We start from the raw sequence: 24,951 nt of genomic DNA on the forward strand, positions 1-24,951 counted from the left end.
GTTGCTTCATGGCTCCCGATGTCGCCATCAGAGCTCCCCACTTCAGCACTCAATCCAGACTCCAGGCACCCAAATATCTATGCTAACCAAGATGTAGACTGACACCTGCAGTTTCGAATACAGTAGAGACTGGCATAACAATACCAGCCTCTACAAACAAATCAAGAGACAGGCGAATATAAACGCTGCTCAATAATAGTGCAGACGTCTGTGCAAATATATGGATGACTTCCGTCAAATTGGAAAGAAATGGACAGATTCGAGGAGTAGGCTCTGGGATTATGACTTCACGTCAAGTTAAAACTAAAGCTGCACAGTCGGCTGCACACAAGCTCCAATATCCAAAGTGGGTGATCACTGGGGGAACGGGGTTTTCACTATTTAACAAATATATATATATATATATATATATGGTAATGTCGGGAAATATGCCACCGTGTGACACTGTAATGGGGGAAAACATGAAGCTGTATCAGCATATTAAGCACCAAAAGGTGCTTAAGCCATGGCAGAATGCGCACAAGAGTGTTTCTCATGTATACAATACATCAGTACATAAGAAATGGCCAGATTTTGGGGTTGCTCCTCCCAAAACGCTTTAATGTTGATACACCTAGTTGAACACTTTGAATGCCACGCTGTTTTCGGAAGCTTTGGCCCGTAAACTAGATCATTGTTGACGATTTTTGTAGAGCCACAGCGTATTCTATCTTTTAGCTATGGACACATACTATGGCTCGTTTGAAAGGTGAGACTTTAAGCTCTCAGTGGCAACAAGCCGTTTATTTCTACATGCCTCTGTTCCTGAGAAATCCCAAGCTAAACAGCTACGGGAAACGGCTAGTTTTCATCAAAATCCCTGTTTTTTTTCTAGAAATAAAGACATAGCGTCTTTTATGAAATATGCACTGTTTGAGCCTGACACTTACATTTCTGGGTCAAAGGACTTTTGAGGACTTTTGTAAGATAAATATAGTTTTTCTGTTCACAAAACCCCCATTGGGGGGAGGGGGCTACAAAACAATAATACCACATTTCTACTGCTGTCGGGCTCCATAATTCCTCCTCCTCTTGATCGGTAACATCTGTGTCGCTATCGCCCTCTTGCAAGCACGACTCGGCCCATCACCCACTCCGCTTGGCCCGTCCCGTGGTGGAGAAGGAACTGCCTCCTCAGCACGGTGTTCAGTCACTCTTTCTATTGTTTTTGAACTGGCGTGTGGTCTCCCCTGATTATGTGGTGATCCTGGGGCCTCATTACAGAAACTTCCTAACTCTGAAATCCTATCTTATCTCAGTTTAGGATGGCATTTAGGATTTTTGGTATTACAGAAGCATGTTTCCTAACTGCATTTAGGAAAAAGGCCTATCTTAACTTAAGATAGGAATTTGGCCATTACAGAACCATCCTAACTCAAGAATTTCCTAACTTAGGAATCCTAACTTAGGATGGCACATACCCTGTCCTAAATGCAAAATAACTGCCAAAACTGACTGCAACAGTCTTGTGAGAGTGGTTGCCTAGCCTATGACAAGATGATGGACATGGCTGTTAGGGACACCATAAAGCATATTTCACTAAATAAGTTAATTAAGTGAAAACTTAAAAATGTAGCCTATAAGCTATGTGTTTTAAAACATTTATAATATTTATAACAATTAAATATTAATAATTATAACAGAATATTAGACTATTACTGGTATGTATTATTATAAATATGTTTTTTGTTTTTCCATTTTTTTATCCTGTTCATCCAATGAATCAATATTGACACACTCTCTTTCTTCCTACATAGGCCTAACCTAGACCTATTTCTCTCTGATATTATCAGGGACAGGTATCTAAGTCTCATGACCTCACCACAGGTGTGCCTCAGGGATCAGTATTAGGACCCTTGCTTTTCTCTATTTACACCACTTCCTTAGGTGATACCATTCGCTCCCATGGATTTGACTATCACTGTTATGCAGACGACACTCAACTTTACCTGTCTTTCCCACCTGATGACTCTAGTGTTTCCCACCGGATTTCTGCATGCCTTAAGGATATTTCAGCCTGGATGAAAGATCGGCACCTTCAGCTTAATCTCTCAAAAACAGAGTTTTTGGTATTTCCAGCTAAAACAGCTATTCCCCAACAGATTAACATCCAGCTTGACTCAACTTCACTGACCCCAACTAGATCGGCACGAAACTTGGGCGTTGTAATTGATGACCGACTTAACTTCTCTGAGCATATAGGTTCTATTGCAAAGTCATGTCGGTTTATGCTTTACAACATTAGGAAGATCAGACCTTATCTGACACAAGATTCCACACAACTTCTTGTTCAGACCATGGTCATCTCTAAGCTGGACTATTGTAATTCACTATTAGCTGGCTTACCCGCTTGTGTAACAAGATCATTACAGCTGATTCAAAATGCTGGAGCACGCCTGGTCTTCAATCAGCCAAAGAGGACACATGTAACTCCTCTCCTAGTTACCCTCCATTGGCTCCCTATAGTAGCCAGAATTAAATTTAAATCTCTCACTTTGGCCTATAGGACACTAACTAGATCTGCTCCTAGTTATTTTAATTCAATAATCAAGCCTTACATCCCCAACCGCCCACTGCGGTCTTCTGGTGAGCGTATGTTGTGTCGACCAGTCATGAAAACTGGGTCTAATTCCAGACTCTTTTCTTCAGTGGTTCCATGTTGGTGGAATGAACTGCCCAGTGCTCTCCGTTCCTGTGGTAGTTTTGGGTCGTTTAAGAGGGGTCTAAAGACATTCCTATTCAACATATACTTAGTTGTTTAAGCGCTTATGTGTTATGGTTTATATAATGTTGTTTTATTTTAATTGGGCTGTTAATTTGACATTATTGTTTATTATTGATATTCTCCTTAATGTAGTCTTAGCATGTCATTGTTTTTATATTATTGATTGAATTGACATTATTGTTTTATTATTGCCTTTCCCCTTTTTTTACATTGCTTTTATTAGGCTATTGCTTGAATTGATATTATTGTGTACTACAACTATTCTCCTTACTATATTTGACCTACATTTTAATCTGTTCCCTGTTCATTTTTAAATATTATTATGTTGTTTTGTATTTATGTGTCGCTTTGGACAAAGGCGTCTGCTAAATCCATAACCATAACCATAACCATTATGGTTTGTCCATCTTGAGCAAACAACTGTCTTTAGAACACCATCTTTGCAACCTGACATTCTAAGAGATACATTCTCATAGATACAGGCAGTCTTGTATACATTCTAATCATAGAAACAGGCATGACAGGACGATTGCCGATTTAAAAATCTAACTGACAGTCAAAGATTCTAGAACAGAGCGATATCTGTTAAAGGTGCGATTTGTAGGATTGTTACCGAACGTTCTGTAGGCCAAAATCAAAACACTGGTGAACGTTCTCAAGACTACCAGACGCGAGCCTCTTCTGGGTTGCCAGATGTAATGAAGACTTAGCTAACGTTAGTTGACCTGCAGCTGCTTTAACGTTTCTCCAACCATGACCCAGCTACACATTAAGGAAACAATGAAAACAAAAAATACCTCTCTAACCAACGTAACATATTTAGCTGAAGTCAGCGATGCAGATGAAGTTTAGCCTAGGCTACCTGTTGTGGAGAAATATGGCCAGCTCTGCGTCAGACTTGATATTCTTCGTTTGACGAAGACGTCACCATATCAGGAAGCTCCTCCGATGTCCACTTAATTTGTTTCTTGTTTTAATTTTGTAAATTTGCCTGCCTCTCGTAGGCGTTCATGACTAGGCTACAACTGACAGCTGTTGACAGTAGGCCTTTGCTAATTTGGCAACCCAAATAGGAGGACGCGCTAGCCCATTATTAATACGCTATTCTAGAATGAATCGTTCAAAACATAAACGAAAATTCCAAGAGATTCCGCCCCGTAACTCATTTTTTTCATGGGTTTTACGGGTTAGAGTAATGTTGTCAAATAAGCCATTACGTCAATTCATCGTGTTTCCTTACTCCCTGACAACATATGGTGATAATTTTCTGAATGGTTACAGTTTATTTTCCATTATTTCCTACATACTGGACCTTTAAGTTAAGATAAGATAGGAGGTCTGAGATAAGATAGGACACAGCCATGAGTTTAGGAACTGCTTCTGTAATAGGAAGATAGGATTTTTCCTATCTTTGAAACTTAAGTTAAGATAGGACAAGCAGTTAGGATATTTTTCTGTAATGAGGCCCCTGGTCTCCCCTGATTGTCGTGGTCAGAGTCATCTTGTCTTAGTAGAAAGGTGGACTCATCCAGCATTGTCTGGCAAAAACGCACCTGCTGCAATATCTTTCAACTTTTTCATTTTCCTCTTCAGCACCTGAGAAGTATTGCCTGTAATGTTTCCGGGAAGTGACCTTGCGAGACTGCCACCTAGTGGTAAACCCAAAGTAGCCTGGGCTATTCGAAGTGTCAGTTTATTGCACATCATGTTTTACATAGTTTTGAATAGCCACTGCACACCTGTGTTTGTTGGCGTGTTGTTGCAAAATCAGCTGACTCATTTTAATGCAAGCAAACCACATTTAGCAAAATCCGCTGACTCATTTTAATGCAAGCACACCGCATTCAGGGAGTCTTTATTGTTGAGGTCAGACATGATAATCACCCACATATCTGCCGAAAAGGCCCACTTATCCTCTTAGTCCTCTACAGTGCGGTGTGAGTCAGTGTCCCCAAATAATTAGAATAAACCAGGTGTTGGAAACAATGACTAATGCACTTTTATTTATGCGCATCACTAATTTGTATGAGCTGGATGGAAACGCAGCTACAGAAAGAGTTGATTGAGTTGCAATTGATACAGGTGCAATTCAGTTTAATTGGTTCTTTGTGGGGGCCTAGTTGAGCAGCTGGCAGTTGATACAGGTGCAAATCAGCTTTATTGGCCCTTTACAATGCTAATGCAAAGTCTATGGGGAAAAATAAGCTTGTTTTTTGTTAATATCTCAAAAAGTATAAAGTTTACAAAAACGAAAAATGCATTGCTTAAGTGTACTTTATAAACAGTTGAAGCTGAATTAGACACAGAAATTTTGGCTTGAAGAATAAGAAGAAGAAGGAGACGACGGCGACTTTGGATAACAGAACAGTGCATTTTCATGCACTGTAATAAAAAGTAGAAGAAGCCACCGGCTAACAAAACAGTGCATTGCTTTGCTACTTCTAAATCTCTTAAAGGAGATTTTTCACATACAGTACCCTCCAAAATTATTGGCACCTTTGCTAAAGTTGACTAAAAAGAGGAACATAAAATTAAGTTAAACATAACATAAAATTAAGTTAAAAAATTAGGAAATATCCAACCTTTAAAAACACCAATTTTCTTTGTGAATCAATAATGTATCATAAATAAATAAATAAATAAATAAATAAATAAATGTTCTTCCTTAAAATACAGGGTGCATTATTGGCACCCCTATGTTAAATTCCCATAGAGGCAGGCAGATTTTTATTTTTAAAGGCCAGTTATTTCATGGATCCAGGATACTATTCATCCTGATAAAGTTCCCTTTGCCTTTGGAATTAAAATAGCCCCACATCATCACATACCCTTCACCATACCTAGAGATGGGAATGTTTTTATTTTTATGCTCATTGAGCTCAATGTAAATCAAACCAGCTAATAGGCTAACTGGTGTCCTTAAAGGTTGGATATTTCCTCATTTTATTACTTAAGGCATTAAGATCAATTTCCAAAAGATGATTTTATATTCCTCTTTTTAGTCAACTTTAGCAGAGGTGCCAATAATTCTGGAGGGTACTAGATCTCATGCACTGTTATAATAAAATAAATAGCCACTGACTCACCCTTGCAAACACAGTGCTACCCTCAGGAACAGAGCTTATGGAGACAGCAGAGCAGTCCAGGGTTGTCAGGAAGGAGAAAAAGGTAGGATCGGTATCTGGAGGAAGCACTGTCTGCAGATATTTTATATCTACACACAATAAAATCAGATATAAATATTGATATTTCTCATGAATAGTCAGTGACATTTTTTTTTTTTTTTTTAAATGCATTACAATCTTTATAAACATTACAACGACTTCTGAAATGGAATGAGACTGTAATGACAGTGTAACGCTGTAACACAGGCAAGACTTAGTAGCATGGCAACTTTAATAATCAACATCAGGGCCGTGCAGGGACCTTTGGCTGCAAGGCCAATAAAAGTTCACTTCTACAGCTAGGTATTTTTGTTTAAACATAAATTATTATTTCCTAAATTATTTTTAAATATGAACGGTAAATTGTACTAAGGATATTAGGGGCAAAGGGGCAGGTGCTTGAGCAACCTCAGCAGCCCCCCTCTGCATGTGTCTTTACACATTGTCGCTTATGTCCTGGTACAGTATGGTGTCTGTGTTTGTGCAGAAATAAATGTAATGGTCTGCTGTTGTTTTTGTGTGGGTCTGACTTGCTAGCAGTTTTACTCAAGTATACTTTGTTAGTGACCTGACTACAAAAGCTGTTTGCATAGTATAAGCTCCATAAGCTGGTGCAAAAATCCGATATTGTTTGCACCTCAAAGTGGTCTGTGACCTAAGTTTGTGTGAAAGAATCATTGAATAATACATGTATGTGCTCAAAAATAAATAATTAAAATAATAATAATAACAATACATGTGCTCATGGATATCATCTCCCATTGATACAGAGTGATTAACAGCTTTTATCCTTACTCCGATAGTATACACAATACCTTTGAGAAATCACTTTAAGAAGGGTCAGAGGGGCACATTTGACAAGCTCTACAGAAACTTGCAGCATTTTTTTTTATAGCCACATGGATGACATGGACAACTCTTTGGACAAGGTTTAGGCCTAGCCTACCTCTCATAAGAGGAGGAGCTCAATTGATACAGTCAGTGACGCTCAAATACCATGTAACATTCGTGCTTTACAGGAAAATACGGAGCTGTCAGACATACAGCAAACGATGATGATGATGATGTAGTAGGACTAGTCTAGCCTTACTTTTGAGAATTTGTGAAGTAGCGATACTTTACCTTCCTCTGAGAAGTGAAAGTTTCTCAGAAACAACAGGCAGTCGGTCAGTCCTGCAAAGAGCGAGAAACCTCCGTCGAATGGATTTTCTCGGAAGAACAACTCGAAAACAGCATGTTCATTGTGTCGACCGGCACGCCAGTAGGCATAAGCCATGGTAAACTGATATAAATCCGTAAGAATGGGTGGAACACGCGAGCGCACGGAGTGTTCCATGGCAAGATATGCCTGGTCTGTGGACGCGGCCATGCTTTCAAACTAATTGCTATCATGTGAATGCTCCTCCTCCCTTCACGGCCACAGCCAAGCGCAGGGAAGTCTGAAACTTTTCCCTGCCCTGCTTTTACAGAAGTAAACCTGAGGGGTATTTCACAAAACCTAGATAAGGGATTAAGCTGGGATTTTTAGGTTATCCTGGATGAATTTAGCCTTGACTTGGTTTCACAAAAGAGATGGCACATAAATTACCATGGGGATTTATTCTCTGCACCTAGCCCCCCCATGAGCACATAAGTTACCATGGGGATTTAGGCCTAGTCCACACGTACCAAACCGATCTTTTTTTCCTCCGTCTTCCCTGGAACCGTATCAAGAATATTTGCGTCCAAACGGATCCATCTCAACACGACTCAACACGTTACTTCATACCCCAGGCCTATAGGTGGCACTGTGTCTTTACAGAAATTCACCAAAACTTGCAAAACTTGCGCTTTTAAAACAGACAGAATAGGCTACGGCAAAATGGCTAGTGCAAGGAAACCAGAATTGTTTGTGTGGACTGATGGTGAACTGTCAACTGTAGCCAACTGTAAAACTAATAAACTTTATTTTACGGTTTGTGAAGGGTGCAGTCCCGTCCTTTATTTGGCTAACGCAGGTAGGCCTACTAATCACCTTTACTATCTTTGGTTGTAGGATAGTCCGTGATTCACATTAGTTTTGGCTATCACCACAATTAGGCTACTAAAAGCAAGGCTTACCCAAGTTCTAGGCTATTCTGTCGCCACATTTATAATATTGCTACATATCTGCCAACTCTCACGCATTGGCCGTGAGACACACGCATTTGATTAGTTTCACACACTCACACGCCACACCCACGATTTCTCACGCTGAAGTGTCAACCTGGTCGGTCAGATGCCTGAAAAATGAGTTTAGCCTATAGATCTACCCAGGGTGCGATTTGTGTAAACCCCCCCCCCCCCCCCCCCAAAAAAAAGAACGAACGATTCATAGCCTAGTAATGTCATGGCTAATAATACCCTATATTATTTGTGCCACCTTTGTAACATTTTAGTTTTAGTTTACCGTGGTGTATGACTTTAAACAGCGAGTGTGCTTGGTATGATGATCAGCTCCTCTGGTAGGACTACGTTTTGACAAGCATACAAATTCACCTTGTTCTTGCCCCATCTGAAATGACTCCTCTACTTTTGCTGCCTCCATCCTTTCTGTATTTGTTGTGTAAAAAAACGTTGTATATGATGGCACTGAAGTCTTAAGTTAGTGAATTGGCTAACAGTGTTAGTTGGTAACCAAATAGCCTACACATTGCGCTACATGCTGCGTAGGCTACGTGCATTCTCTCTCCTGCTGATTTGCGTTCAGTAGCCAAGTGCGTAATATTGCAAAAGTTGAAAAAATAAATGTGTTTATTGTAGCCTACAGAAAATAAATAGCCTATCATACTGTCAGTTAATTGCCTACAGTGCAGTAAAGAGTTTGGAGAGTAGGGCAACTTGAAGTTTTATGAAAATAATTTACGAACCAGAACATAAAGACCATGAAGCTTCTATTTCTTGCAGCTGTTAAAACACCCGCTAGATAGTTTAAATACCCACCAACATTCGTTTTTGCAGTACAGATTATTTCTAAAAGTTATTTGTCTATACTAGGCCTAGCCTACTGGCTGATTTATCAAACGAGTGCTTTCTCGTTCGTCCTCCGCAAACTACAGGTGTTTCGGTAGAGAGCCATTGAATAAGCGATGCCAAGCAATTTCTGTAACACTTTTTGTGACATTCAGCAAATATCTCCTCATTTAATGTAAGTTCCTTCGGACAATAGGCCTACGTTCTACTCTACGCGCAGTTGTCCTCCATCTCAGTTGCATCAGTTTTCTAATTTTGAAGGTTCTAAAACATTATTATGACCGCCGCGCAGCGAAGCGGCGGTCATATAGGTTTAGTCAGATTTTTTTTTCTTCTTTTTTTTCTTTTTCGCATGCCCAAATTTCCGTCAATGAGTCCCAGGACACTGAAAGACCGGGGTACACGAAACTTGGTGGGCATGTAACCCCACATGGATAGCATGGAACCATCGTTTTTCGTTTTGATCTGTAACCCCCCCCCCCCCCGCTTGACTGGACCCCCGAAAGGAGGGTAGGGCAGACACAGTTTTCTGTGAATATCTCGAAAACCGTGGGGTTTAGGAGGACCATTTTTTTTGTATGTTGATCTCAAGGGGCCATGTCAACCCATTCCATAACCACTCATTTCATGTATAGCGCCACCTAATTAAACACAAAAAAGTAAAAATGAGGTTGTAATTGAAGGTATCTGTGACCTAACATAGTCAAAACTGCACGAAATTGGAAGTGTATGATCATTATGACACCCTCTGTATGCACGCCGAGTTTTGTGGAATTCCGTTCATGGGGGGCCACACAATAAATTAATTTATGTTACTATACACCAACTGGCCTGTAGGTGGCCGGAGACAGTTTTCTGTGAATATCTCGAGAACCGTAGGGCCTAGGAGGTCCATCTTTTTTATGTATGTTGGTCTTAAGGGGGCATGTCAACCCATCCCATTACCACTTATTTCATGTATAGTGCCACCTAGTTAAAAATTAAAAAGCAAAAAATGTGGTGTTTTCATCACAATATCTCTGGCTGACAAGGTCAAAACTGCACGAAATTAAAAGTGTAGGATCAGTATGACACCCTCCAAATGCATGCCAAGTTTTGTGTACTTTCGTTCATGGGGGGCCTTACAATAAAATAATTTATGTGTACATTTAGTGATTTAGTCACCAACAAGGATTCCCGGGACACTGAAAGACCGGGGTACACGAAACTTGGTGGGCATGTACCCCCACATCGATAGCATGGAACCGTCATTTTTCATTTTGATCTGTAGCCCCCCCGCTGGACTGGACCCCCCGAAAGGAGGGTAGGGCAGACATAGTTCTCTGTGAATATCTTGAGAACTGTAGGGCCTAGGATGACCATTTTTTTCCGTATGTTTGCCTCCAGGGGTCATGTTAACCCATTTCATGTGCACACATGTGCACAAACAGATACACACACACACACACACATACATTCACAGTAATATCACAGGCACAAACACAAGCACGCACGCACACACACACACACATAACATAAACATAACACAAACAATCAAGAATTTCTCAGAATTATAAACAGGCAAGATGGAGGTGGGGTTGTATAAAATGAATTTTACATGTGAAATCTATGAACTAATCATGTTTTGGTACTTGTTGTCTAGCAGATACCAGTGAGAATTGAGTGTGGATAATGCAATTTAGTGAGACAGTTAGAATCATATAGGCCTTTCAGCGTGATTTCTTTTTGTGGAAAAAATGTGCTGGACTGGGCAGCGGTACATCTAGTTACTGTATGCTTCACTGAATCCTCGTTTTCTTTCATTTGTCCAGCTAACTTTTCCATTGAAACTAGCCATTTATGATGGATTACACACTCGACATTCTGAAATGTCCTGCACGATCAAGGCCAAATTAAGTTATCACGCAGCCACTGTGTCAGCAGCATGAGTGCTGACGGTGACGGTGCGTTTCTGATGTCAGATTATTATGTAGGCTAGCCTACTAGACTGTTCTCACGTTGCAGCGCTTTACTTATATGAAGTAGCATTAATCAATATGAGGGGCAGAGGGGGATAAATGTTGTCCCCACCGGGGATAAAAATAATTTAGCAGAGGTAGGGATAGGAAAACCAGAGGGGGGGAAATCCTCACCATCCCCCCCTACAAATCGCACCCTGGATCTACCTGTTGAGCCACGGTTTTGCTTTCAGAGACGGTGAGAGGGTTCAAGAGCACCCCCTGTCTGTGGAATTTTCTAAATTTTCTCTCATTTGCAATGCTACTTCAGAAGCCATCCCAGGCGCATTCCCCCCGCATTTCCCCGGCTTCAGGTAGGCCTATGCTTTGAGTATTTTTCAGTATATTTTTTAGTTTTCAGAGTATTTTTAACTAAACTAAACCTATACATGATATCACACACCATGTGAACGAGCGGAATCCATACCTGTCAACATTTAGCTTTCCAAAAACGGGAGATTTTTTTTCGGGGGGGGGGGGGGGTCAGTGTTTATACCGGATCTGTGTTTGCATATTTAATACGTTTCATACACGTGTTTCAACTGCATTTCGGTCGTTGCTTTTACCTTACCATTACCTTACGCATGCCAGTATCCACCAGCTGCCTGCCTGCAGCCTACTTCCAAAACTCCAAAGCTGCTTGCTGTCAGATTTGGTTCCGAGGGAGTTCAGTGTATCAACAACACTTAATAACAGTTTATGTGATGTGTTAATCAATTAAATTCCCAACAATTTCACAACAGCTCTGGAGTAGGCCATTCATCTAGCCCGCTTGCCAGGGGCGCAGGAGATATTTTGAAAGTGAGGGGGACCAAATTGTGTACACAAACCCATAGTGAGATCAGATTTCCAGATATCGGATCGCCAGCTCTGGCCCACTTTCGACCATCATATTTTAAACTTGCCAGAATATTAAGATAATACCATTGATTGTTTTCAAAACAAAATGGTGAAAACTGTGAGATGAGCATCATGAGATCTGCCCTCAGACCAGCTTCTTGCTATGTGCAATTCTACTTTTATTTATTTTTGTTTAGATTTATTTCACACTACTTGGGCCAATGGTAGAATACTGGTCACTACTTGGGCCAATGGTAGAAAAAAGCAACATGATATGTTGAATCATCATGCCTATGATCCAAACATAGACTACATGATCAAACAGCCTAGTTAGGCCTACTTAAATTGTCTGGTATAAACCAAATTAACTCTCCACTGTGTGTTTGCAGTTAATATTTATGCAACGTTAGAATTTAACAAGTGTTGGCTTAACAAGTTACCAGTCCAGAACACACAGAAAATTGCAACAGAAAGTTGACTTTATAATCAACTATTTGTTCCAACAGCATTTAAACAAAGCATTTATAAAATGTAAAAAACAAATTACATAAGAAGTAAAATAAAATATTGTTAGTGTAGTAACTGTATCACATTATCCCAAGCTTCTAAGAGCTCCCCACAGGCAGACGTGACACCGCTAAATTCTCAGCTTGTTTATACCCCACACTGAATGGATAAGAACGCTAGGCCCATCACTCAGTCTGGGGTGTGGCAGCCTACCTTGGTTATGCACCAAGGTAACTGAAGTATCCAATTTGTGTCTTGAAATTATGTTTGAAATAAATGTCTTAGAACAAAAACATTGATAGACTTATTTTATAGTTATTTTATAGTTTTGTCATGTTGAGCAGGAGGAGTTGAGCACTAGGCTACCATAAATCCTCAAATTATGCCCGGGATTGATTCTATTGATTATTTTATGATTGTTAGTAGACAAACTGGCTTCAGATATCCAAGAGTGAATATGAGATTGTGCCGTCTTACAGTACTGTAGATGGCTGTGGTTAGTGATGCTGTTAATTAGATAGAAATTGTTCAATGACCCTCTGACAGAATTGTTAAAAAAGACATGACCCTCCCCTGCCAATTGTCGCTGTCTTCCGCCTGCGCCACAGCCACACACTGTGATAACGTTCTTGAATCAATCTTTCCCGTGAGCTTGCATGCTACCAGTCCTTCCTTTTCAAATGTGTTGCGCCTGTCTGCACAATTTCACAAATAATCATATGTGATTAATAATATGACAAATAATCCCTATGCACGGGGACCGAAACAATGCATGCCAACTTTTTCCGTGTTTATCACGTATTTTAACTTTCCCCCGCTGTCTTGCCGTTTTAATGTTTTCCCGTAGAATATCCCATATTTTAATACTCTCATAACAGCCCTGCCATCAATTTAATACTCTCATAACAGCCCTGTTGCTACCCCTTGCCCTTCCAACGAAACAGATGTCTTCAAATCATCGTTTTCCTTGCTTGAAGGGTTAGAGTGATGTTAACCTATTTAAGTTTAACGGCGTGATTGTCGTGAGAGCACGATTCATTGGCGCTTGCATGTTCGGCCTTATGTCTACGTGCGCACCTGAGCTACAAGAGAAAGAATTTCCCGTTTGTATGTTCACTGCAAGTTGGCCTACCATAACTTACCAACTCTGCACTGTAGACCCTAACTGGCTATTTATATTTTTCTGTGAAATAAGCAAATGTATTTGTTCAACTTTATGAAGCAGAATTACGCATAGGCTACTTGGAACATAATACATTTAACAAAGTACAGATGTATGTTGCTAGTGACAAAATATTAACTTTCAGTGTTTTACGATGTCTTTGTCATGGGGAAGTGTTTTTCCCTATGCATTTATTCTAGGTTACTGTCAGTGATTGACGCGAGAGAAGCGGGGTCTGTGTTGTGTTGCGTTAATTTATTTTCATTGGGCATACCTTGCCGTGCCGTCCACAGCTCTTCAGTTCTGAATTTCTGAAAGCCAAAATTACTCCTTTTGAAACAATGAGTGCAGGAAGCGCGTTTGTATGGTTATATTGCTTGACGGGGGGGATCCCAAGCAGCTTTCAGCCATAAGGCTACTTTGAGAACATTTCAATTCACCAGTCACTAATATTCAAAATGTTGAAAACTATTTCGGCATAGTCTATAAAGCAGTTTAATTAAATGGAATGTTAGTTGTAAACAAACGAGCTACTTGGTGAGGCTTGGCCTCACAGATGCGCTCGTGCCTTAGATGGCAGGAAAAAATCTTCACGATAGGCCTATTAACTAACCACCCGATTCACGTTGGCTGGGGGGAAGGGGGGCCATCAGACATTTGTGCCCAGTTAATCCGGCCCTGTCCCCAATCACACCTTCCCACCTCTGACAGCTTAAAAGAAGTCAAGAGGACTCCTTACTCACAGACCTATTCACAAACCTGCGGCATTTTGCCGTGTTTTGAAATCCTATGCAGCTACAGGAGCTTCCAATCGTGAGGAAGCAATTTTGCATTGTAGGCATAACTAACATGCAATAACGCCGCCAACAACAACCAAAACTAGGTTAATCATTGTCAACATGTAAATTAAATGTAACATTATTGTGAATCAAATTAAAATGTTCTCCTTTGCAAACGTAGGCATAGTAACTGAATAATTTAATAATGTTACAAAGATACTACATCAATCCGTATGTTTCATTAGGCTACTAGGCTGTTTTGCCTTGATTCATTTAGGCTAGGCCTTTTTATTCAGGGCCGTATTCACAAAGAATTTTAAGGCTAAAAGTAGCTCCTAACTGGCGAATTTAGGAGCAACTCCTAAAAATAATGGGCGTTTCACTCCTAACTTTAGGACTCCTAATTTTTTCACAAAAAGTAATTCACGAAGCATTTTAGACCTAAAAGTAGAACTTAAGTCTGGGACAACTTTAGTCGAGAGGACTCCTAACTCACTAAGACCTATTCATAAACAGCTTTTTGGGGCATTTTACGTTGCGATGTTTTGAAATGCGTAGCCTATGCGCAACAGGAGCTTCCAATCGCGAGGGAACAATTTTGCATTCATAAAAGGGATGCAATAATGCCACCAACAACAACCAAAACTACTCATTGTTAACATGTAAATGAAATGTAACGTTTCATTGTGAATCAAATTAAAATGTTCTCCTCTTTGCAAACGTAGCCTAGGCATATGGTGACAGATTAATTTAATAATGTTGCAAAGGTAGGCTACTACATCAATCGATAGGCCTATGTTTCATTAGGCTACTAGGCTATTTGTTTTGCCTTACTCTTTATTCATTTAGGCTAGGCCTTTTTATTCAGTTATTAATCATCTTCCGTCCTTCGCACTACTTGTGTAGTGCACGCATTCTCCGACCTGTCACCTGTCACTCATCATCGGAAGAGAGGTGTTTGGAATTCCCGCGTTACAATCGTCAGCCAATCAAGGTGGTCACTTCAGTCAAGCTTGTGCATGAGTAATGACGTCAACCATAGCCACGAAGACTCACTCCTAGTTTAGGAGTTTGTCTGAAAGGCTTTGTGAATAACTTTTAAGAGAAAACTCCAAGCTAAAAAGTGCTATTTAGGAGTAGCCTACTCCTAGTAGTAAGATAAAAGCCTTTGTGAATAGCCTACGGCCCCAGTTATTCATCATCTTCCGTCCTTGTGTAGCGCACGCATTCTGAGACCTGTCATAAGGGAGGTGTTTGGAATCATGCCCGCGTTACAATCATCAGCCAATCAGCCAATCAAGGTGGTCACGCTTGCCCATTTACCCAAATGAATGGTTGAATATTACTGATGATCATTGTTATTTAAGAACATACAGTGTGCGTAGGGTACCAAAAACATCTTGCTCGTAAAAAAGCATCATAACACACATTCTGGCGGGTCTGTTATTTACTGTAGGCTGCGCAAACCACAGGCCTTTATTTTGGGCATTCATTCATTCAACCTTTATTTATTCTCGGAGGGTCATTGAGGGAAGCCCTCATTTTCAATGAAGCCGAGATTACAGAAGTGAAGCAAAGCGCTCCACAAACAAGACAACATTCGAGGCCTTCTGTTGAAGAATTTTATATAAAGCCTGCGCTAACAGTAATCCTCCTGCCCCTGATAGGCCTACCACAGCTGTGGATAGTGTGGAATGTTCAAGTAATAACACAATCCAATGTGTCTTAATTGTCCCCCACTGACCACCTCACACATTTCTCTAGATTTTGCAACGAACTTACATGACACAATGCCATAAAATATGCCAGTTTTAGGACACAGAATAATGTTTGTAATGATACCAGGTAGGCCTACGTTTAACAGTAACAATTGTAATGAGCTATTCATTGTCGAAGGTGCATGGTGAAGTGAAATTCTTACTTTGGAAAACAAACATTTGCCGATATCATCGCCGATCATCAGAATATTGCAACAGATTCTGTGTTCCGGACTGCAGGTAACTTGTTAAGCCAGTGGTTCTCAAACTTTTATTTCATTCCCCACTTTGATCAAGGGGCATGACTGATGATAGTGGAGATGTGGTGTTATCCCGAGGCTTTTGCAAGTCAGCATCTTCGACGGTAGTCTATTAAAAATATACGGTAAGTTTTCGATGTCCCAAACGGAGAGCCATACTTTATTGTTTTTAACGATCTCTATGCTACTCACAAAAATGTAGGCATGGGGACATGATGAAGTAGGCTATCCAACTGTCTGTGTTAAATTATTGTGATTACGAGCCAGTGGTTTTCAAACATTATGCGTGACTCGGACATCTAACTAAATGCAACAGGTATATCGTCCTCGCATTCGCAAAATGAGGACCAGTGTTTTGTCAAATTGCAAATAGCTTTTTTTTTTATGATAGTATGAAGTGTTTTTTGTATAGGCTATCTTAATCTTGGAATATGGGGAAGTGGCGCGTCTGCAGTCAGCCAAATATGAATGTTATTCTGCGGCATAAAGCAGATGTATTTGTTTATTTTACAGAAAAATAAAAATGACATGTCAAGCAGTCAATTGACTACATTGCAGTCAAGAAGTAGGGCAAATTAAGACACTGTTTTGATTTGCGTAGCTGCGTTACCCCCAACACTGACAATAACATAGACAGCAAATTAAGATATTTTTTCGTTTTGTGGAGCGGCACCGGTAGGCTATCAAAAGCAGATTTCGATTTTCGCTACCACCGTGTAGTCAAGCCTTAAGCCATACCCAAGTAGCCTTAATCGAGGTAATGTTTAATTAAGATTTATTTTGTTATTGAATTCGTAGGCTGGGATTCCTCTCGGTTAGCCTGGCTAGTGCCACCACTTCTCAATGAGACGTGGTCTGGGAACCAAACGTTAATTTTCTCGTATTAGAAAAAATGCCCAGATCCGTTTATTGGGTGCCACGGATGTCTATCAGATGCATCTGTGCATAGCTCATCATCGTCTTGCTTTCCCCCCTGTTCTGTGATGTGGCGAAAATTTGCTCCATGGTCTCCAGGCTGCCTTAGCAGCGTGAATCAAATCGCGCGCAAGGCAGCATGGGAACACCCAGGCTACCTCTCGGTAACAATTACGTTTAAAGGTAGCCTAGCCTCCTGCTTTTTCAGAAGGGGCGGCAGTTAGGCTACTGACAGAGCGATGTACAGTGGCAGAACGACGCACAGTGGCTGAAAGTGGTACTAAAGCTTCACGCAGCTTCACGCCTCGTATTGCGCGACTGAAGTGGCCATTTGAAAGCGATGCCCACTGTATGTGTAATAAAGTGGAATGACCCAGGAAAAAAGTATTGAACACGCCTGCTGAAATTTCTTAAATACTTTGTGGAAAAGCCTTTATTCGTAATGACAGCTTCAAGGCATTTCCTGTATGACGAAACTAATCAGTCACAGTATTCTGGTGTGATTTTGGCCCATTCTTTTAAACAAATAGTCCTTTAATATTGACGATTCCAGGGGTCCCTCTTGTGAATCCTGATCTTTAGTTAACTTCCAAAACTGTTCAATTGGATTGAAGTGGCCTTGATTTCCTTTCTCTGAAACCAATTGAGAGTTTCCTTTGCTGAATGGTTTGGATCATTGTCCTGCTGGAAGGTCTAGCCATGTCTCATCCTCATCATCCTGGTGGATGTTAAGATTCTCCCGGAACAAAATGACTACATTCATCATTCCTTCAACTGTATGAAGTCTGCCAGTGCCATGAGATGAAAAACAGCCCACACCATGATGCCACCACCTCCAAACCTCACTGTTGGTAGGGTATTTTTAGGGTGATGCACAGTGCCATTTCTCCTCCAAATATGTTGTGTAGTATGACATCTGAAAAGTTCAATTTTGCCCTCGCCTGACCTTCTCTCGGTATTTCATAGGATTGTCCAAATGTTGTGTAGTAAACTTTCAATGAGCTTTCACATGTTTTTCTTCAGCAATAGAGTCATGCGGGATGAGCGTGCATAGAGGCCATGGCGGTGAAGTGCATTACCTATGATTTTCTCTGTACCAATTGTACCTGCTGCCTCCAAGTCTTTCTGGAGCTTTCTCCAAGTGGTCCTTGGCTCTTGGGCTACTCTTCTAACTATCTTTCTGACTTCCTGGTCAGAAATCTTGCGAGGAGATCCTGTGCATGGCCAGTTGATGATGCAGTGATGTTCCTTCTACTTGCAGATAATGGCTCCAATACTGCTTGCTGGATGATTCTGAAGTTTTGAAGTGCATCTGTAACCTGTTCCATTGATATGTTTTGCAACAATAAGGTTGCAAAGGTCTTGGGAGAGCTCTTTGCTTTTACCCATCATGAAATGTTTTTTGTGTGACACTTTGGTAACAAAAAACCTTTTTATAGCCCACCAGTATGTACTAACCCAGCTTATATCATTTTGCACAGATAGGAGGGATAATTTCTCTAACTACTTATAGATTCCAGTTTGTTCCTTGCCATTCCTTGCCTTTGTGTACTGCTTTTAGCGTGTTCAATACTTTTTCCCTGTGCCATTCCACTTTTTTACTCATAACTCTACTTTTAGACATTAATGTTTGGATTTTTATATATGTGCACTATGGCCAGAAACATCTAGATCTTGAAAACTAGTGTCCAGCTCATAGACTGTAAAAAATATGGACAAAGCGTCTGTGACATCACCCATAGATTTTCTGAAGAACGGTTATGAAGCCGTTTATGGGGGGTATGGGCGGCGCCATCTTGGGAAATCCTAACCCCGCCCACATCTTGGCCAATCCATATATGGGTAAAAGGGCGGGGGCTTTGTTTGAGACTGGGCCAGCCGGTCTCTAACTTTAGGCCTACTACAAGATGGACTGGCACAGACTTTGCTGTAACATAATTTGCTGGTAAGTTTAATCTGCTAACGTGAAGTTCATGTATGTTTCTTAATGCCATGTTCAGACACTTTATAATTTTGTATGCTGAAAGGTAATATTCGGGTGAACGGTTGAAAAGTTGAGAATGAAGAGTTGAGTTTGCAGCTTCTAGCTTCTAGGTAAAATAAACTAACGTTAGCTATCCCTCCCTTGCTTAAGTTACGGTAAAATAACGTAGAGTAATTTAGCAGTTTGGCGTTACAGGTTCACCAACGCACGTAGAGTAACTTAGCAGTTTACAGGTTCAGCAACTCATACTGACAAAAATGGATCTTTGCCTTTATTGTTTTGTGATTACGTTACCCATCTCATATGCTCAGTGGCAGCCATTTCATTGTAACGTTAATTCATTTACGATAACATCAGCCAGCTCGCTGTAGCCTATTCTGTCAACGTGTGGTGTGAATTGATAACAAAATCGTAGTAGGGTGTACATCATTAATTATTTTGATTAACTCTTAATATCGTTTTGAAATCGCTATATTGCTCTAAAGTTGTCAGTGGTAGCTTAGATGACTTTGAAATTGGTCATCGGTGGCCATTTCACGATCCAGCGTTAAAGTGGAAATGAAGCAGTGAGAACTGTGACCATTTTTTGGTTGCTTTTTCATTTTTGAAGATACATGGATTTTCATTAAACCCGATATTCAAGTAGTTTCACTGGAAAATGACATGTCAATAACGACTTTCGCCACTAGGGCGCGGCCATGTTTTAAAAATGCAGGCGCTACGTCATCAGAATGGTTAGCGTTTGTTTGTGGAGGTTTTATCCATTAGCGGACGTTCACTTTATTTCAATATGCCTACGCAAATTATGTTGATGTCAGTTTTTGTGTTTGTACAAGAACAAGGGCCGCTGTAATGTAGCCTGTAGGCCTATCAAAGACATTACTTAATTAAATTTAACTTCAGTTGCAATAATGTGTTTGGATGTTCTCGCACAACTTGATTACCGCGACCTGAAAATGCAGTTGCATCGTTGATGAATTGGTGAATAAACTCAGGGGAGCGAACTTCTCATGTGTGAGTAAGATGTTTCTTTTTGTGATTGAGTAGTATCGATGATTGCATTTGTTTCCCTCAAGTAGTAGTGGAAACTATTTGCAGAGACTTGCGAACCTGGTGAGAACCTGTTGTGGGTACGCTGGCCTACGTCTGACTTGTCTAGGCTACTCTGTAGTAGCCTAGGTCTGTGATTGTGACAGGCATGGTTTTGTGGGTAGATGTTGTTTATGGACTGTAGGCTAGGTGTCTGAGTTTTTATTTGTTTATGTAAGCTGACATAAAATAACAAGCTGTTCACTTTAAGTAAATAAATGCACGGATGTGCCGCTTGTAGCAACCATAGATTTTAAGGTTCATGCTATGCTAGTTACAGTATGTGCTTGTTATGTTATGCTATGCTAGTACTGTATCGCAGCTTCTACCATGATAATACATTGCAGAACAACTGAGTATGGGTGTAAAAATTAGTGTAGTCTCAGGTGATCAGTACGTGTAGTCCCCTAGCCTACCCCCTCCGCACAACCTATCAAGAGTGTGTTAGTTGGTTAACTGCTGTTTTTTGGGTGTTCCAGTGTCGGCTCGGATGTCCCTCAGCGACCGCATTGCGACCTCCAACGTCTCGCTTTAATGATAGCATTTGGCACGTAGGATTGGACGTGTTATATCTGTTATTTTGGATGAGATGTCCCAGGTTCATTTCCTAGCAGCAGACACTCTCCATGTGTGCCATGTCAGTGAACATAGGGACACAACCCCCACATAAGCACCACCGATGGTTTTCTGTGCGCTCAGATACACCTCTCTCTCGATCATCTATTTCTCCTCCATAGTCAGGCTCTGTGGGGGGCACTAAAACTCCCACTGCTCTTACTGGCTCAAAAGCATAGGCAATTGGATGCCTGTCCTCATTGGTGGGTCTATCCCATTCGTCCATATCCATTTTGTTGAGGCAGTAAGCTAACTGTGAGGCTACGACAGCCGCTGTGTAAACAGCATAGAATGTTGTACCAACCATTCTTGTGATGTCATCATTTTCTGAAAACAAAGATGGCGGCGCACAGCTGAAATTAATGCAACTTGTTTGTGCTTTATTCTGAATAACGGTCATATTTCTGACTTTATTTGTATTTATGGTATATTTAAATATTTAACTAGTGCTATAGACATCTGTTTTATTTGACTGCTTCATTTCCACTTTAATGTTCGGTTAGCTTGCCTTATCCCCCCTTATTGACTATTATCAAAACGTTAAATCCAGTTACAGTGTCTGGTGTTTGGCATAACAATGCCAATATTAGTGTACTTTGTCACTGATGACCCATTTCAAATCGCACAACAGTACTACAGCATTGTACAACTGTACTTTTGTTGATTACAACAAGTCTTGTTGGTTTGCATTATTGTGTTTTATTGTATAAACTTGTAAGATATATAGGTATGACTAATGAAATGTTTACCTTTCTGTTTTGGCAGTTCACCATGGGGAGAAGGCAGCAAGAAGGTCCATGGGCTCTAACCTGGGACTAGAGGTCCAGGTGAAGTGGTTTGGCTGGGGTGTGGTGATATTTAACCCATTGAGACTACAGTACATTTCACTTTATGTCTATTGATGGACTGTTACACCTACCCTTTATTTATGCCAGACCCATTTGCTTTTAGAAAGCAAACTTACTGTTGATGGCACTGAACTTGCACTTGGAAATGTTTATGGAACTTTTCTGTGAACTATGAATTACATTAAAACTCACGCCAAACCAATTTTGCCTGTGCTCTCAAAAACATTTATACAAATCATTCAGCTTCAGTCAGTAGGTTGAATTGAAGACCCAGATGCAGAAGTAAAGGTGAATTTTTACTTGTATACTTTGAGCATTACAGGTAACCACTGAATTTGTGAAACTAAAATAACAAAAACTAAAATGTAGTAAGCTATACATAGTCAATACATATTAGATCACTTTAAAGACTGACAGATGCAAATGCTGTAAATAAAGGTGGTGATCAAGGGGTCTGCTGGTGAACAAAGTCCTTGAAGTCAGAAGCTGCCACTACTCAACAATTACTTGTGCCCCATCTGGTAGGATTTCAAACTGTTCCAGATCTGCAAAAAGAAATATTGCCATGTGTCACATCTTTGAACTTACTGCTTACTGCAAACTATGAACAAGTGCTCACAAATGAAGCTAAAAAAAAAAATGTATGTGGCAATCATAGATTGTGGAGGCAATATACGACAACAACGAAGTAAGATTTGCAGACTCACTCCCAATATTTATAATGAACAACAAACTCACAGAACACTTAGCTAAATGGGGACAGGACACGCGTATTCAACTATTGCACATGCCCTGTTTATGCGGGCAATAAGCAAAAACAAATGTGGTGTATTTAAAGTAATGTAGAATAACTTTCTTGTATTTTTGTGTTTTCAGTGAAACAGTGTAAGCTCATATCTACACCCTATCGAGGTAGTTATTAACAGTTAGGCCAAGGTCCAATCAAACAGTAGCCAGCCACTGGTGCTATATTGTTTAATTATGCAATCTGTATCCAACCAAAACCTGCTGATTTGAAGGCATAATACAACTACTTTCCGTGTGTGACTTATCAAAAGATGCTAACGATAATTATTACAGTGCATGAAAATGCACTGTTCTGTTATCCGAAGTCTTCTTCTTCTTCTTCTTCTTCTTCTTCTTCTCACCAAATTTCTGCATCTAATTCAGCTTTAACCGTTTAACGTAGAAACTTCGTTCAAACTTTGTAACGTAGGTCTTGAAAAGGACACGTGGGGAATGTATTTTTCACTTTTGTAAACATTATACTTTTTGAGATATTAATAAAAAACAAGCTTATTTTCCCCCATAGACTTTGTATTAGCACTATGACATCACAATGGACTAATTAACTTGATTTGCACCTGTATCAACTTCCAGCTGCTCACTACTAGCACCCATCAAAGGGCCAGTTAAACTGATTGCACCTGTATCAACTGCTTTCTGCTTAACTAGGCCAACTCTTTCTGTGTCTCTCCATTCTACAAGGATATAAGGCACATTCCATCCAACTTTCTATCCATTAAACTATACATCAACATCCATTCAACTTTCTGTCTATCAACATCCATTACACTATCTACATTCAACTTTTAAACTATATACTCTGTCTCAGGCTTTAAACATACAATCTGGCTCTCTTAAGACTACTATTTCCTCTGCCCACAACTGTTTCAAAATACATGTCCTCACTACAATAATTCACTATTAAATAATTGAACTATTTAAACTACTCAACTATTTAACTGTTCAGCCATTTCAACTGTTAGTTGTTATCAACTATGACTCCTGCCAACTGTTTCCCAATAAAAGTTTGTTTGGCATTTTATGTTAATATACAGTATGTTTATATTTTCACGCACTGGTAATTTCCTCGAAATTACATTTTCTAGTTTTGATCGTTATTGCACAGATGTGCCCTGGACTGCTCACAAAGCCACTCTAAATGTCTGAAATGCATTCATGTTTGTTCAGTATATGGTAACGATGTCTGGAATATACAACCAGTAGTTATGGTGACTAGCTATCGCGTGTTATCACAGCTCCATGTTCAAAGTATAATGGTTCATAGCGGTTCACAATTTTGCCTCAGCTAGCCGACAAGCCTTTTAATGCTTCGGCTGAAGTTATCATATGAACAAACGTTTTTTTATCTTAAACGTGACAACCCAAAGACTGTATAAATTGTCAATGGACTAAGCATTCCCACAGAGCATATTTACAAAAGGTTTTTTGACGAGAACATGCTTTATTGCCCCAGTATGTTTGTGAACTAATGTTAACTTTACAGCTGTCTGATCATTTACTCACACCTGGCTAGTATGACCAACGTTAAGCTAACTCATAACGGGAGCACAATGGTTTTCACTAACGTTAACTTTATTCAAGTTAACTAAATGTATGTGTGTGCTTCTGCCGTTCGGTCATCATTTTCGACATTAACTTATTTGAGGTGATTTGACGCTAACATAGCCTAACGTTAGTGCCCACCACTCGATGCTAAATAATGCTAGCATCTAGTGCTACGTAAAATAGTAGTGGAATGAATGTCACTTACCTGAAAAAACTGGAACGAAGTCTATTGAAAGTGTCGGTTAGTAGGCTTCAATTAATAGCTTAGCAAACCATTTTATGTCAGCTTTTTGAATAAAGATGTTCAGAAAGGATGTGGTAACTTTGTGTAGAATCATGGCTGAGACGTCAAAGTTTCAGGGTTTCCACTCAGCTGGCAACGTCTGCTGCTGTATGCCTCGACGTCAGCCATCAATCAAGCCGACCACGCCCTTAATTCTTCATATATTTTATATCTAAATGTGATCTAAACTAATGAGTTAGAAAAAAAATCACCACCCTCACAGTTGTCAGGCACTGGGTAACTACCGAAAAGTACAATAAAAGTCCATGGGACCAGGCTTTAAAGACATGTATTTAAGCTGTGAAAACGGACATTTTAACATGGGAGTCTATGGACATTTGCTCGCTTTTGGGACCAGTCCCTAGCGGATTTTCGATGTATTGCAGTTTTTCGAACTTCCGGGTAGGCTTCATTGTTCAGATTAGAATGTTGCCGCTTGGTCCAGCTCCAGTTCTTGCATCTGTGGGATAACTAAATCCCACTCCCTGCAGCAAAAACATTCATCCTCTGTTGGCATTTTAATACATTTTCTGCACTGGCACCACCAGTCTCCAGATGTTCTGTCCCGGTGTTCCAGTTTAGATCGTGAGCAGTTTAACTTGTGATATTTGAATCTATAAAATCCGTGAATATTCAACAACACT

General features: G+C 40.1%; 1 protein-coding gene across 4 annotated transcripts in view; it reads right to left on the bottom strand.

Annotated features, from left to right (window-relative positions):
• naprt (nicotinate phosphoribosyltransferase) overlaps positions 1–24,951 on the bottom strand; it is an 83,451-nt gene that overhangs the window by 52,770 nt on the left and 5,730 nt on the right. The window contains exons 1-2 of one of the 4 annotated variants that reach the window (XM_042056178.1): positions 7,051–7,396; positions 5,851–5,978 (exon numbers count right to left, since the gene is read on the bottom strand). In XM_042056178.1, the coding sequence (XP_041912112.1) occupies positions 5,851–5,978; positions 7,051–7,297 (375 nt within the window). In that variant the 5' untranslated portion in view covers positions 7,298–7,396. Of the gene's footprint in view, positions 1–5,850; positions 5,979–7,050; positions 7,397–24,951 lie in introns of those variants that run through there. The other 3 variants (XM_042056180.1, XM_042056177.1, XM_042056179.1) reach the window with 3 other exon arrangements.

Source organism: Alosa sapidissima, chromosome 12, assembly GCF_018492685.1.
Source record: "Alosa sapidissima isolate fAloSap1 chromosome 12, fAloSap1.pri, whole genome shotgun sequence".
NCBI classification, from domain to species: domain Eukaryota; kingdom Metazoa; phylum Chordata; class Actinopteri; order Clupeiformes; family Clupeidae; genus Alosa; species Alosa sapidissima.